General features: G+C 50.5%; 6 protein-coding genes and 2 non-coding genes across 8 annotated transcripts; 3 read left to right on the top strand and 5 right to left on the bottom strand.

Moving 5' to 3' along the window:
- Nucleotides 1-1969: 1969 nt before the first annotated feature.
- Nucleotides 1970-3547, top strand: BDZ83DRAFT_643982 (MIP family channel protein). The gene is made up of 3 exons (XM_060509712.1): nucleotides 1970-2662; nucleotides 2739-3042; nucleotides 3098-3547. The coding sequence occupies exons 1-3, from the start codon at nucleotides 2357-2359 to the stop codon at nucleotides 3370-3372; spliced, it is 885 nt and encodes a 294-aa protein (XP_060357692.1). The 5' UTR covers nucleotides 1970-2356; the 3' UTR covers nucleotides 3373-3547.
- Nucleotides 3548-3590: 43 nt separating this feature from the next.
- On the bottom strand, nucleotides 3591-4925 carry BDZ83DRAFT_758521 (epoxide hydrolase; the record flags this gene model as incomplete). The annotated part of the gene is made up of 3 exons (XM_060515047.1): nucleotides 3591-4291; nucleotides 4344-4541; nucleotides 4601-4925. 3 exons carry the CDS (start codon nucleotides 4923-4925, stop codon nucleotides 3591-3593), a joined length of 1224 nt encoding a protein of 407 aa, XP_060357691.1.
- Nucleotides 4926-5688: 763 nt separating this feature from the next.
- On the bottom strand, nucleotides 5689-7239 carry BDZ83DRAFT_724822 (hydantoinase/carbamoylase family amidase; the record flags this gene model as incomplete). Its single annotated transcript, XM_060512697.1, has 4 exons — nucleotides 5689-5758; nucleotides 5816-6643; nucleotides 6696-7013; nucleotides 7082-7239. 4 exons carry the CDS (start codon nucleotides 7237-7239, stop codon nucleotides 5689-5691), a joined length of 1374 nt encoding a protein of 457 aa, XP_060357690.1.
- A 542-nt stretch (nucleotides 7240-7781) lies between these two features.
- On the bottom strand, nucleotides 7782-8627 carry BDZ83DRAFT_724821 (family 61 glycosyl hydrolase; the record flags this gene model as incomplete). Its single annotated transcript, XM_060512696.1, has 1 exon — nucleotides 7782-8627. The coding sequence occupies one exon, from the start codon at nucleotides 8625-8627 to the stop codon at nucleotides 7782-7784; it is 846 nt and encodes a 281-aa protein (XP_060357689.1).
- Nucleotides 8628-9332: 705 nt separating this feature from the next.
- On the bottom strand, nucleotides 9333-9404 carry BDZ83DRAFT_t327. The gene has a single exon. It is a non-coding gene; the product is annotated as a tRNA-Ala (tRNA).
- A 978-nt stretch (nucleotides 9405-10382) lies between these two features.
- BDZ83DRAFT_t328 lies at nucleotides 10383-10471 on the top strand. The gene has a single exon. It is a non-coding gene; the product is annotated as a tRNA-Gln (tRNA).
- A 908-nt stretch (nucleotides 10472-11379) lies between these two features.
- On the top strand, nucleotides 11380-13042 carry BDZ83DRAFT_594100 (major facilitator superfamily transporter; the record flags this gene model as incomplete). Its single annotated transcript, XM_060506693.1, has 5 exons — nucleotides 11380-11466; nucleotides 11524-11847; nucleotides 11899-12004; nucleotides 12072-12682; nucleotides 12743-13042. Coding segments are annotated over 5 exons (1428 nt in total), but the record flags the coding sequence as incomplete, so codon positions are not given.
- BDZ83DRAFT_643973 (ribonuclease H-like domain-containing protein) lies at nucleotides 13011-14245 on the bottom strand. Its single transcript, XM_060509711.1, has one exon. The coding sequence runs from the start codon at nucleotides 14204-14206 to the stop codon at nucleotides 13289-13291; it is 918 nt and encodes a 305-aa protein (XP_060357687.1). The 5' UTR covers nucleotides 14207-14245; the 3' UTR covers nucleotides 13011-13288.
- Nucleotides 14246-15033: the final 788 nt, after the last annotated feature.

Raw genomic sequence — 15033 nt, 5'->3', positions numbered from 1 at the left:
CAGAAAAATCATCCTTAGACCACGCATCATAATCCAGTTTTTCGCATCTCGTCCGCGTCCTTGTATGGTGCCAAAGACATTGCATGGGCCAAGCTGGCCGGAGTTGTCTCTGTGGTCTGTTGTGTGTATGGATTTTTGATGTTATATCGTTACTCAAAACTGTCACAGGGGATCGTGATCGCTTTGTCGTAACAAGTAAAAGCCATCTAGGAAGAGTCCACGTAGCGGTCAGGTCCCGGCATTTGCAGTATGGAAAGTTGATCTCCAGTCTCTGCGTTTACCAGCAACACATAACCGCTCTGCGTGTCGGATTTTCCCACCAGACAAATCCAATAGCTATCAGACTTCCGGTGGAGTTGTACGTGATGCCCCCTGGCCGGTCGGTCAATTCCCAAGTCGTAGCGCTGGATGCCAGGTCGATGATTCTCATTTTCAGTTCGTCATTCAGCAGGGCTAAGTGAGTTGCGTTCGGTGAGAAGCTGCCAAGCACAGCGCTAACATCCGGAAACTTTTCCGGAGCCTCACTTATTTGAAGAGTAAGGAAAGGAAAGTGCCACAAATAAAATCGCCACGTGTTCATCCGGCCGTCAATCATGCTGATGTAGGTACGATCCACAAGGAGAAAAGGCCAACCATTTGGATGCCTGAACTGGCTCTTCGTCCAATTCGCTGTATGGGTTTCCATCGGTCGTAGACAATGATTGACTCTCTGGAGGGCCTTGTATTCTGTATATAGTAGACTCATTTGGAAGTCTAATCGCCAAGATCTCACTGTCTTTGCTCCAATCCAATGTAATATCGGTGTGATCGTGTTCCAACTGCGCCTCGACGAACTGAGGTGGAACCCTTGAGGGGGCAGAAAGGGGTCCGCCCAGGTTTCTGCTATCCCAAACGCTCACTTTCCCTCGGCTAGAAATAATCGCAAAATTTGAACGATCAGGTGATGATGTAGCATTCCAAAATCTCATAAGTTTGCTTCCATTCGAAGTGCAAATTGAAGTCGCACTTGCTACAACGGTCGTACTTGTGGACTGCCGCATGCTTCGGTACCTTTGAGCCACACCCTTAAGCATTACACAATGAATAGTATATGTAAGGTATCTAATGATAAAGACTTGCGATCATTTCCTGGACCTAGATAGCGCTTCCCATCTATAGCTTGCAATGAATCTGGTTATTGGAAAAAGCAACTGGTGATCCCATACCATCTATTTAAGAACTGAGCGAACATTGCTATTCACTAAATTGCTAGCCCCATCTGATAACGGAAGTCATCTCTTCCGTACTCAAGTTCTCTATGACGCAAATAAGAGAGTGAGTGATTTAAGACCGGCCCACAGCACTTCGGCAACTGCCTTCCTAGTGCATGTTTGAAAGTTGACTATCTCGTATTCGGCATGACATTTCAAAGTGATACGATGTTGTTAACCGGCGCAGCCAGCATCAACTTCAATGGTGAGTTCTACTTACACAAGGCAATTTAAACCGAGTCGCACCAATCTGATGTAAATGAGAATTTGTTCAAAAAGTACAAGCACAAACGCAACACTCCGTTGAACATGAAAACAATTTCTCGAGCCTCTCTGCCTACTGCCTGTTTCCGTTGACCGGTTGACGGCACGGAGGCTTTCGGGGCTCCTAGTTCCAGTCACTAACAAACTGACGGACGGACGCTAGACTTTCTATTTCAGATTTCCAGAGATGGGGGCAGTTCCGGGCCACACTTATGTGGATGGCGTGGGGAATGTCCCAGACGCGGAGAAAGCCACGCAGAAAAGAGAGACGACCGAGGCGCGAGGCGTAGGAATTTCAGTCTTTGTCAACAAATCAAACGTGGGATGATGGGGCAGTGGAGGCGTGCGCGCGGCCTGCCCGCTTGTCATCGTACTGAACTCGAAAGTGAACGGCGGCGCGCCAGATTAAGAGATTCCAGCACGTCTGCGGCTTACGGCAGCTTCAACGAATGCACCGATGATTGGGAGCGCCAGGCTAAATGTCTCACCATGGGGGTACCACTGACGTGCGCACCGCATCACGAAGAGTCATTAGAGCCGCTTGCAGTTAAACACGCTCCAAGCCACACCCGTTGAGCTAAACCCCCAACGGAGAATTTCTGGCACGGCGTTTTGTGATATTCCTTTGTGTTTACCCCCTGCGGCTGCTTTTCCCACATACCTAAAGTAGGTACAATGTCGCCATCATACATGTTCAAAAGGGTCCCCTCCCTTGCACTCGGATGTTTCTCCCTTCCACCCATGCCCCTTGATGGTGATAGCGCAGCCAGCGTCGACGCAAGCAAGTGATTCAGAAACCAACAGAGACAGACAGGGAGATAGAGAGAGAGGAGAGTTTAAAGATGTCGAAACCCCAGGACCGCCATCACGATCACGCCAATGGGCAGCACCACGAGATTCCCAAAACACATCTCAGCACCATGGGAGGCCACCTCGTCGCCGCCTCGGGCGAGTTCGTCGGCACCTTTTTCTTTCTGTACTTTGCGTACGCAGGCAACATTATGGTGATCAAGCAGGGAGTTTCCTCGGCCGGTGATGGTACGCTGAGCAGTGAGGGCGTAGTCTTTATCGCTCTGTCATACGGTCTCTCTCTGCTCGTCAACGTCTGGACCTTTTACCGCATCAGTGGCGGTCTCTTCAATCCTGCGGTAAGTGCATGCATTTTCACGGGCACAACACACAGCCTGCCAATTTTTCGAGTCGCACGCTGATGAACGAGACTAGGTCACTCTAGGCCTTTCTCTCGGCGGTCAATTGCCATGGATGCGGTCCGCTTTCCTCGTGCCGGCCCAGATGCTGGCCGCGATGTGTGCCGGCGGACTGGTTGAAGCCATGTTTCCGGGTCAAGTTTCGCAGGCAAACTCCCTGCTTGGCATTGGGACGTCTGTTGCCCAGGGTCTCTTCCTTGAGATGTTTTTCACCGCGCAGCTCGTCATTGTTGTTTTCATGTTGGCCGTGGAGAAGTCTCGCGATACCTTCCTCGCACCAATCGGTGTCGGACTGGCTCTGTTCATGATCCTCATTCCAGGTAAAATGACCTCCCTTCTTCAATTTCACTCGAAAAACGGCTGACACTGCAGTAGGCGTCTGGGTCACTGGTGGTTCCCTTAACCCCGCCCGCAGCTTCGGATGTGCCGTCGCGGGCAGGTCGTTCCCCAACTATCACTGGATCTACTGGCTTGGGCCATGCATGGGAGCTGCCCTCGCAGCTGTGTATTACCGGTTTGTGAAGTGGGCTCACTACGAAGAGGCCAACCCTGGTCAGGATCTACCAGCAGACCCGAAGGACCTTGCTGCAGCTCACCCGGGAAACCATGGGCTACCTCATAGCTTGATACCTCATCGCCACGAAGTCTGATAACGATCAGAACATGTATAATTAATGGTCCTGCGGTATCAGGATGGCATATTGTTCTTGTCTGGCGACAACAAGGCACAAATAATCAATCGAGGGACGGGATACAGCATGAGGCTGGTAGTTTACAGGGTTAATGGCATTATGAGCATTTTGAATCAACATGAAGTTTCGGATTTGAGTACTCTCAAAAAACAAAACATTTACCGTCAACCACTGCTTTACAGCTTTGACCGAAGACTATGTTTCGACAACACCTCCGCAACATCATGCGCACCACCACCCTTGCTGAACATTTCTTTCAAGTCCTTGACCAATATCTCAGGCCTCTCGTGAGCAGCAAAATGTCCACCATCACCATGCGTGACAGCAAACACAACAGGGCCCAAAGTCTTGGCATGGCTCATCGGCGGAACAATCAGGTCCATAGGGAAGATAGACAGGCCAAGTTTCACCCGCGGTACCCACGTCATATGCTCCGTATGCGGCTTCGGGTGTGCGACCTCGTAGTAAATGCGCGCGCTGGCCTCGGGCCCAGCCGTTGAGAATTGGTAGATAGAGATCCAAGTCAGGAGCTCGTCATCGGTCCATGGATATGAGTCAGTCCAGTCATGCAACTTCTCAAGAATCCACGATAGTAAAGCCACGGGCGAGTCGGCCCATGCAAGTCCCAAGGTCGCGGGCTTGGTGCTTTGCTCGAGGTTGTATCCGCGACCCTCTCTCTGGAACCATTGGCTTCGCTCAATGCCTTTCTTCTCCTTCTCAGAATAGGGGAAGAGGTTCTTGATGTACTGTAGCGGATTCTTGAAGAAGGATGGTGGGCTGGCTGAGACCATATTGATATGGGACGCGAGGACGTGGTCTGGGTAGAGTAGGCCCATGAACCGGGTGATTCCGAAGCCCCAATCGCCTCCTTGAGTGACTACTCGATTGTTAGCTCAAAACTCAGTAGCTTCCCAAGCGTGAATACTCACCATACTGCTCGTAGCCGAGCTTCAGCATCACCTTGTGCATGACCTCAGCGTACTGAGGTAGGCGGAAACCTGGTTTATCCGGACCCTCCGAGAACCCAAAATTAGGAAGTGACGGCGCTACAACATCAAAAGAAAGACCATTTTTCTCTGTTGTCAATAGCGGAAGAATCTTGAGGACCTCAAGAAAGCTACCAGGCCCTGATGTCAAGTCAGTTATGGCCAATATGTGCGTGAAAAGCGTATGGGGTGGAACATACAGCCGTGAGAAAATAGCAGCGGGACAGCTCCAGGTTGCTTGCTCTTCTGGTGGATGAAGTGAATTTCGAGGTCGCCGAAGCCGTCGACTGAGATGGTCGTCGTGAATTGCGGCAACTCATTCAGCTTGGCCTCTGCAGCGCGCCAATCGAAGCCGTTGCGCCAGCGCTCGGCCAACCTCTTCACCTCTGAGACCGGCGCACCATAGTCCCAGCTCTCAGTGAGCGCAGACCCTGATGGGAACTTTGCGAGATCGAGCTTGGCGCGGAGCTCCTCGATCTTTGATTGTGGAACCTCAATCTTGTACGGCTTGATTCCGGACGCCATGGTGATGGTGTAGTCTTGTGTTTTGACTCTTCAAAGTTTCTACTTGGGGAGCGGCGTGGACTCTCGCTAGCTGTAGATAGTGTCTGTAGGTGTGTCTTATTCAATTGCTGTGTTGGATGCTTCGATGAGGCTGGATGGGCTGGATTATGGACGATGTTTTATCCTGACGTTCAATAAACACGCCCTTATTTGGACGATCCGGACGTGCAGATGGCGTCACAATGGGTGGTAGTAACTTGCTAGATAGAGTCTGACTAATCCACGTTCATGGTTTCGGTGCCCCTAATTGCTGGGTGGCTGTCGTGTTGCACCGGGAGTGAGCATGAGGGGTCTCCGAGGTCCAGCACGGTTGTTTCTACAGCGCTAAAAGCACCAAAGTCCCAAACTTACTCACTGATGGTCTTTGAGGGTCTGACATCATGGGTGAGCCTGGTTGGCCAGCAGCGAGATCGTCGCAATGCAAAGGCGCGATAATGACAATCAACATGAAGGGCGTGCTGATAAATTGAAGCTTTCTTACAAATGAAGCCCATTGGCATGTGTTTGGGCCAGCTCAAGACATTTATGTGACGAATTTGATGCAGGAGTGAAGCCATGTGCTTGGACTCACTCACTCACTGAGTGTTCATTCACGACCGCTCACCTCAACGAAACTTCCAATGAAGAATACTTCAGTTGTATGAGCCAAATGAAATATTTCTGGTAGAAAATAATCCCAACGACTGGTTGTCAATTTCTTCTTCTCAAAACATCTCATACAACATCACTTTCTACTAGCTCTCAGATGGTCGTAGCTCACAACGGCTTCAAGCAGGGCCTGAGTGCCATTCGCGCTGCCGCAAAGTTAGCTCACGTTTTTCACGACACATAGGCGGGCGACATGGACTGACCAATCTTCCGGACTGCAATACTCCTCGGGGTGATGGCTCACACCGTCCTTGCAGGGGACGAAAATCATCGTTGTTGGGCACCGCTTGCTCGTGTAAACACTGTCATGCCCTGCGCCGCTCGTTAACGGCAGCCAGCCGTCCGGCCCAAAAAGACCAATCGCCGCACTCTCCACCGCCTGAATGCACTCCTTGTCAAACTTGACCGCGGGCGAATCGGTATCGAGCGTCCACTGCATCTCGACCCCGCGGCCATCCTCCTCGGCGATCTCCTCAAACGACTCGATGCAACGCCTCTGCACCTCTTCGACGACTGCGTCTTCGGGGTGACGAATATCAAGGGTGAATGTGACCTCCGAGACGATGGTGTTGGTCGACGAGCTGGGTGGGATCTTGAGAACACCTGTCGACGCCAGCGCGCCAAGCTTCTTTGCGATGGCGTTGGAGGCAGCAATCATCTTTGACGCTGAGAGCAACGGGTCTCTGCGGGACTTCAACGGCGTGGTACCCGTGTGTGCGTCGCGACCCCTGATGGTGAAGGTGAACCAGCGATACGCCTGCGCGCCCTGCACGACGCCGATCTTCCTGCCGTTCTCCTCGAGGATTGGGCCCTGCTCGATGTGCAGCTCGAAATGCGCGCCCAGAGGGTACCCAGTTGATGCGTCGCTTGAACAGGCGAGCGGACCGATGTAGCCGTGTCGCTCCAGCTCAGACTTGACGGTCACGGAAGGGTCGAAGATATCGCCCAAGCCCCAGGCCTTTTCCCGCGGGATTTCACCTGCCCAGACGCCAGAGGACATCATTGACTTCGGGAAACGGGCGCCCTCTTCGCTATTTTCTGTCAGACATTGTGCAACATTTTCGAGGTGGTTATCGCACTTACTTGGTCCAATTCACGATGCCAACATCGAATTGCGTCTTGAAGTTGTTGTCCTTTAGTGTTCTCATCACCTCCACAGCGGCCAAAACGCCCAGGATACCATCGTATCTGCCACCGCGGGGTTGGGTATCAAGATGGCTCCCCATGGCTGTCATCGGAGCGGATGATTTGAGCGCCCCTTGACGTTTCGCAAACATGTTTCCCATCTCGTCAATGGCGAGCTCACAGTCAAGGCTTGCCACCTCATCGGCGAACCATTTTCTAACACGAGCATCGTCGTCGGACAGCGCTAGTCTGGCCATGCCCGTCTCTGTCGCACCCCTGCCGTCACACTGATGAGCATCTAAACAGACTCAATTGTCGAAAGCAGAGAGAACACGAGTTCATACTTTCCGTATCGATGCGCTGCACCCCATTGGCAGGTATGGTGAATCGTCTCTTGAAGCCGGTCGGTGTTGATCTTGAGTCCAGATAAGGAACCCCGCGCGGTCGAGAGTGACCTCACCTGGCGGGGAATGGACAGTACTGGTCTTATGCGGGCGATCATGCTGAAAATGACTGCTATGTAGGAGATCCAACACAAGAGTAACGGAATCAATGATTCATGAGAGCCAATGAATCTCGGTCAATTGAAAATGGTGGCAGACACAGTTGGGTTGATGTAGGAGAGTGAAGAGCGATAGGCAAAGGTGTTGGCCCCGGACCTTGTCTCCGGCAAATGCGCCCGAAACCGGGTACCGCACCGGCGCAGCGCCAGCCGTGGATGGAAGCAATCAGCAGCTGTGGTTGTCCGGTCGATTAGTCGTCATTTCCGTTCATCGCTTGTCATATTTCTACGCCTTTAACGCCCTTCACGACAGCATATATGGATCTACGAGAAGGAAACTGGACGAGCTGTGTCAATTTCAGTCAAACTCTACGTAACTTGTCATGGGCTAGCTACCGCCCTATTATGACACACCGACAGCATCCGGCCTCCGCGTCTCCATTAGCCCCATTTTTACCAAGAACGGCAGTAGAACGAGCTTTTTAAGTACTCATCAGTCAGTCGCGCCTCCGACCTAGCGACGACTCCTGTGTTCGATTAATTCAACTCTGAGTTGCGATCGGTCGGCCGGGTATCGCAGTTGTCGATGAACGGACCAGCACCCCAGTCTGAGAGACGAAAGCCGTTGCGCCACTGTACATCGTCGGCCCCGGGATCTTGTACGTCCCAGTAGGCGATTGAGAAATGTCATAGATCAACCCATTCTCCGCCGCTTGATACAAATCCACGGCCGACGTCCCAGCGGGTTCGTCGCTCCCGCCGCCAGTAACTTCAATGTTGACACACTGGGGATAGTGCTGCGCGCCCTGCCCTGCATACCTAGCAAAATGGAGTGCAATGATCTCATGTCGAAGCACATAGTAACCCGGTTGGATCTTGGGCGGAATTTGCACCGCCCAGGTCGCATTATTACTGATGAGGATGTCGCTCGCCCAAATTCCCCACGCCGTCGCAAAACTCGTGGCATTCGCACTCGGATCAACCAGTCCGACCTTGTCAATCGCAAAAAACCTCAACTTTGTCTTGTCGATGGACTCGCAGGACCCTCTGTCAATACCACAGAAAGCAAGGTACGTGATGACGGGGCCGTGATGTGACTCGGGCCAACCTTGCCATTGAAAGTCGATGGTGTCGCCAGCAGCAATAGGTGCATGGCCCTGAGCGTTGGTCGCATTGATATGACAGACGATGTCAGGTTTGCCGTAGCTCTCCGTGCTGACCCAACCGTCATTCTTGACTGTGGTGCTCCATGCCGCCAGGATGTCGGGGTTTGAGGATCGTGTGTTGAAGCCTTGGTAGGATGTACCGTCGATTACGAAATTTGTCACTCGGCTGTGAGCTGATGCTAGAGAAATGAACGCGAGAAAGATTGCTGGGGTGGAAAACATGATCAATTTGCGAGTTGTCTGGATTGGCAGTAGCTCCGGTATCCAGCCCAGCTCACGAGACGGCCACCTGGTGAGAGCAAGTGCAACTCGAGTTGATCATATACGCAAAGTATCGGAAGCATCAGGCGCAACCCGCGAAAATAATATTCTCGGGACACCTCACTAGGCTCCGCGTATGCCAGGGAGCAGCCATGGTTCCGCCCATGTCGAGATCAAGTTGCTGTAACGACGGGGACGCGATGGCAGACAAAGGTGCAAAGCCAGAAGCTCGAACTTCGAACGCTTCAGTATCTAGCCGCGATATTGCACCATATTAATGAACCTGGTCGATCGCCAAGCTTTGGGGGTCAAGTTGACGGCGGCTGTCCGGGTGAAGTCTGATCATGGAAGCTAAACAAAAGTACCTTGGTTTCTAAATAAGAAAATAAAGTAATCTAGTCTGAACCGTGCCCCTTGAATCTCGGAGGGTCATGAGGTCACGTCCCTTTCGAGATGTCTCCAAGCGCGGATGGGAGGGTGATCGACATCCGACCGGTTTACCCCAGACACTGCACGCATTTAACCTTCCGGGTGAGACCTCAATCATCCCAAGATGCTTTCTGCCGTGCCGTAATACTACCTTTCTTAATAAAGATGTTTTAAATGGCACGAAAAGGGACACTCAACTGACGGCGACGATAGCAAGGTGGGAACTGCAAAAAGCGATGGACGATCTGGGAATCGAACCCAGGACCTACCGCATGCTAAGCGGTCATTATACCACTAAACCAATCGCCCAATAAATGTTGGTGTTCTACGCGTCCTCCAAACCTGAGTAGCGCAGGCTTCTTGCTTGTTGCCTTCTGAATGGACAGCGCAAACAACAAACCTGTTCCCCTCTGCTATTACTACTTGAAAAGGGTTTTTGATTAGTCTATATGTGTGAGTCGCTTCTCTGATGTATGTTTGACCTAGCCCAAGCTTTTAGAAATGGGCCGAGGCCCACGGAGCTTCCTGAAGCACTCACCGTGATCGTCGCTGTAACAAAGTATTACCGTAAGCTGAGACGGACGAGGATCGTAATTGTTCTGCTACGTTGCACCGATTCAAGACGCAGAACTTGGATGCCGCCAAAGCTACTTTGCAATTAGTACTAGATCAAGTGGTCTCAATTGACATTGACTAGGTAAGTACGTAAGTTGCACTATTATTATACTAGTCAGGGCAACTTGCATAACTATCAAGTCCACTAATTAGCACTACACGAATGGTGTTATTCACATCTTCACAGCACACCACAGGGCATGGAAAGCACGGCTGCATCGCGTGACGAAATTCCTTTTTGAGCTTTGCTGTCACAACGGAATTGTGGCGTCGAGCTGAAATTATATGCTCAGCGCCACCAATGCAGTAGTGAATGCCCAGCTGAACGCCTCACTGCTTCAGGAATGCAGTGTGGAGAGAAACATCTTATGTCTGCATTGCGGCGTTGTTCAGAATTTGCTTCTCATTCTGAACCCGGGCTCTCGGAACCGAACGAGTCAATGCCAAATCCTTTAATCCAATGAAGGTCTTCATTCTAATATTCAATGTCGCCAATGTCAAGGAGAATTACACAATTCGGGCTACGACACCAACTTTGCACCTCTGATGTTGCTTTGAATCTGAGACCCACTTCACGATGTCCACAATGAGGGCTTCAGCCCCTAACCACACCCAACATGAACGTCGCAACCGCACCACGAACCCAGTGAGAAGTAGTTCTTGATTATCATTGGTCTATTAGTCTAGTTGGTTAGGACGTCGGATTCTGATCTCGAAATCAGTTCCTTCCGTAAGCCCAGGTTCGAATCCTGGATGGACCTTTTCCTTGTCTCTGGTGACGATGGATCGTGTGGTGCAAACTTTTTTGGGATTCATAATCCTCATGGCATAAACCAAGCATCATGATTTTAACAATACGATTTTTCATGGTCCAAGTCCGCGCCAGGGGTAAGACACGGGGAACTACCTACGCTTGTGGCTTTTGTTTTGTGCCATTCGGGCCGTGGCGTAGGATAGTTCGCGCCAGTTGAGATCGTAGCGCGGTCGAAGGTTGTCCGGGGAAGGAGCAGGTCCCTCCATCGCTCGGCCTGCACCGTCTTTCCGAGGAACGGAACATTACGCTAAGCTTCTTCTCTGTACGATGGCTTGACCTCGAGAGCTTCCGAAAGGCCCGAATGGGCAGCTTTACGAAGGGCTCCATAGAGCTGAGATGCGCTCAAGTGCCTAGCTCAGCCTTAGATAGGGTTGAGGAAGTTGCGGATTGCGGCCCGTACTATTGATCCATGTCAAAGATTGTAAACATGCTATGACCTCTGGCGGATATCAAGCCATGGAAGCCAGTGACATGGTGATATAAGGAGTCTGGGGTGGTCAGGTGGCAGTTCCAGTCTCGGTGATACGGGTCTTGGCCAGATCATCTCGACAGCAATCCCTCATCTAATTTTTAGTAGCTCTTTCTTGTTTTTGATACTTATGTCATGAATCCTCGACAAGACTGCAACGAGAATGTTGTACAAGCCTTGGGGCCGGCTCTCTTCACGTTTAATTCTTTGACGACCTTGTGCGAAAACGAAGCCATAACCAAACATGGCAACGATGCGAAGGCCACGCCAATTTCGAATTCGCCCTCAATATCGGAATCTGGACTATACGAAAGTAGAAATGAGAACATCTCTACACACTCACCTGTGAGCCTTTGTGGACTGGTTCAAAGTGGCCGCATTGTACTGACGATAATGCGTTGTTGCAGGTGACATGGGATGGGCCCGAGGACCCAGAAAACCCCAAGAACTGGAACCGAAGACGAAAATGGACTGTCAGTATCATTCTGGCAGAAACCAGACGATTGGGCATCAGCTGATGGAAATCATAGACATCTTTGATCATATCATCGTTCGCGTTCCTATCTCCTCTGTCCTCGTCGATAGCCGCCCCAGCTCTAGGACCGATCAGCCACGACCTACACATCACCAATGAGGTGGAGCGCCAATTAGTGCTTTCAATATTCCTCCTCACATACGCACTGGGACCTTTCCTATTGTCACCTTGTTCGGAGATATGGGGCCGAACGCCGATTGTACGAGTTGGGAATTTGATCTTCATCGTTTCTACTGCCCTTTGTGGGTTTGCAGCATCCAAAGAGCAGATCCTAGCGTTTCGCTTCCTTGCTGGGATAGGCGGCAGTGCGACTATTGGGGTATGTATTGCTGGTTCGTGAAGGACTTACATATGCTGAGACTTTTCCTAGATGGGCAGTGGTGTACTGGCTGACTGCTGGAAGCCAGAGGAGCGAGGGAAAGGGATTGCATTCATGCAATTTGCTCCCGTCTTGGGTCTCGCAGTCGGCCCTATTGGTACGTTAACAGCCCAGATATAATTGAATTACATCAATGACAAGTCTAATCATTTTCGAATGCGTAGCTGGTGGGTATATCTCTCAATTCGCTACCTGGCGATGGACCTTTTGGTCCGTGGTCATTTTGAACTTCACAGTGCAAGTCATCGCCTTTAGTTTTCTGGAAGAGACGTACGCCCCACGACTGTTGCACCTGAAGGCCAAACGCCTACGTGAGCTCTACAACGATGCGTCCATCAGAACGGAGTGGGAAAAGCAGGAACGCACACTCGCTGTCGTGCTCAAGGCCAGCCTGTCTCGGCCATGGATCATGCTCGCTACCCAGCCCATCATACAAAGTCTCGCGCTGTATCAGGCGTTCAACTTTGGACTACTCTATCTCATCATCTCTAGCTTCCCTAGGTTGTGGGAGCATTACTATGGTATGCATAAGGGGCAAGCAACTCTAAACAACATCTCTATTGCCGTCGGCGCGTTGATCGGTGTTTTGATCTCAGCCCCGACAATGGATATGATTTATCAAAGACTCAAACGACGTCGAGGTATGGAAACAGATGGAAAGGGAGTCCCGGAGTTCCGCATTCCGTTGATGGTCCCCGCTTCTCTTCTTACGCCCTGTGGGATAATCCTCTTCGCCTGGACAGCGCAAAACAAGATGCACTTCATGCTTCCTAACGTAAGTTCACCTAATCTCCGACACTATTTGGTTTATCGGACTTACATCACTCATCTGTAGGTGGGCATAGCCATCACTATCGGCAGCAGTATGGTCTCGTACCAGTGCATCTCGGCTTACATCGCCGACTGCTACGCTCTTCACACTGCCTCAGCCTCGGCGGCTTGTTGCTTCATGAGATCCATGTTTGCTTTCGCATTTCCACTTTTCGTCCCGGCTTTGTTCAGGAATCTTGGCTATGGCTTAGGTGGGAGTTTGCTGGCTATCATTGCAACGGTGATTGGTGTACCAGCGCCGTTACTGCTCTGGAGATATGGAGCAAAACTACGGGCTCTCAGTAGATTTGGTGTGGCTGAATAGAAGAGAAGTTCTTCATTTCGAGCATCAAGACTCGTTAGCTCTACATCATGTCACAACCGGTTGATGATAAAATACCTAAGTACATCCAAGATAGACACCTCTGGCTCGAACCCTATATCCGCAATGCTTCAAATATGACTCTAAATGTATGGAATATCAAAACATGAAGAGAGTACTTCGATAACTGCCGATCAAAAGCTCTCTTACCGCCTGTGATTCCCGCCATCTATTTCCCTCAAATTGATGCTACCTGTATCGAGTAATTGTAGATGGCTCAGGGTGAATAGTGGAGGCAATTTCTGGTTTTCTCACAACCCAATCAGCAGGTGGCTCTGTCATATGCCTGCCCTGACCATTATAATCAGATCCCTGAGATTGCAGGACCCTATTCTTCGTTTCTTCCACGACGGCGTGCTTCCAGCTCTCTCCTAGCCTTTGATCGTACACATGCCAGAGACGCGGAAGGTATTGGACATCCTGAATGCAGTATCGAAGGATTTCTGGAGACAAGGGTCGCTGGTTGAAGACAGTATAACTTCCGCCCGACTGTGGGTTAAATAGGTTGTGTCCTATCACTTTGACAGCTCTCCAAGAAAATATTTCCTCGGGCGTCAACGGTGCATTCCTCTCTATACATTTTGCCAACCCGCTGAGAAATCCTGCCTTGTTGTAGCGTGAGGCGAATTCCATGAGTTGAAGATCTTGAATCCCGTCTAGACTGATTCTGAAGTGGTGGAACAGAGCATCCGAGTCGTTTCTAACATCGAAGAAGACCTTCTTTATGTCGGGGTTCTCCAAAAAATCCTTGATAGTTTTGCCTGTTCTCTCGCCCTGGGTCGAGAAAGCTCTTTGACCGAGTGCATGGATATCGAGGAGATATGTGTGTTGTTTCGGAGCCACGTATAGCTGGAGGATGGATATGATGCCATGCCTACTGAGGTTGTCGCCTTCGAGATCAACATAATGCGATGGGGTCGCGTCATTGGGCAGTCCGCTAAGATAGTCGACCAAGGTAGAAATGCCCTCTGACGTATTAATGAGATCGTATGCAAGTTGTGTCGTTGAATTGCTGACATACGCCGATGCAGAGCCAGGAAACGAGCCGACTGGATTACTCTCACTTGGTGGTGATTCTGTCATCGTATGGCGATGCTGCCTTTCCATTCGGGGTACGTTTGGGGTAGCTGGAATTGGATTGTAAAGTTTGTCTTTGAAGTTGAAGTCAAGCCCAGTTTTGCTGTGCTTTTGCGCCTCTTCAGGCTTTATGATGGACGTCCTCAAATGGTAGACGTCACTAGCACGACAGTTTTGAAAATCTAAATGCGTTAAAGTCGAACCCGCCGGGCGCAGACACTAAAGTGGCTTAGTTCTCAGCAACCGTTGCCAGCGTAGACCAGTCCCTATTCCCAATTGATATGTGTCTTGTTTCCAACGAGGTATCTTGGAGATTGGCCTCGATAAGAACTCCTCGCCTTCTCTCTGAGTCCCTTTTCCAATTCTATTTGCACTGTTAGCATATCGATTGGTTCGCGCGACTTCAGATTGTACTTCATTAAAGTCAAGTGAAAGCAAGTATGAGATCAAGACGTCTTCTGTGAATCAATCAGGAGAATCAGGACCCACTGCCTCTTTGGTTTCTCTGAAGCAATTCGAAATCCTATTGCGAGATTTTGCCGTTGATGCTCATGCACCTTGTAGTGTCGGGCGCGCAATGTTGCAAGTAGACCAGCTTTTGAAATCAGGCTCTATGGCAAAAGCTCTTCAGTCTAAAAAAAAAAAAAGCTGAGGCGTAGAGTATCCTTGAACGTCTTCGATGTCTATTTGTCTCTTTCTCGTCGTCTCTCATGAAAGCGCATCGCCAACGACAATTTGGCTGGCGAGTCCGGATCCAAGAGGAGTGACGTGCAGACTGGGTGCATCCCATCACCCATCACCAATCATCGGGTGTTGAGATATCGCTACCCCGCTTAGAGTAGATATACATGTCAGAC

Source organism: Colletotrichum acutatum, assembly GCF_030867785.1.
Source record: "Colletotrichum acutatum strain CBS 112980 chromosome Unknown BDZ83scaffold_236, whole genome shotgun sequence".
NCBI lineage: Eukaryota > Fungi > Ascomycota > Sordariomycetes > Glomerellales > Glomerellaceae > Colletotrichum > Colletotrichum acutatum.
Note: the sequence above shows the minus strand (reverse complement) of the source record. Positions and strands in the feature narration are given on the sequence as shown.

Coding starts and splice junctions, on each gene's coding strand:
- BDZ83DRAFT_643982 (XM_060509712.1), top strand. CDS start 2,357: ATGTCGAAACCCCAGGACCGCCATCACGATCACGCCAATGGGCAGCAC. Junction 2,663..2,738: donor GCGGTCTCTTCAATCCTGCG/GTAAGTGCATGC, acceptor GAACGAGACTAG/GTCACTCTAGGCCTTTCTCT. Junction 3,043..3,097: donor GTTCATGATCCTCATTCCAG/GTAAAATGACCT, acceptor ACACTGCAGTAG/GCGTCTGGGTCACTGGTGGT.
- BDZ83DRAFT_643973 (XM_060509711.1), bottom strand. CDS start 14,206: ATGGAAAGGCAGCATCGCCATACGATGACAGAATCACCACCAAGTGAG.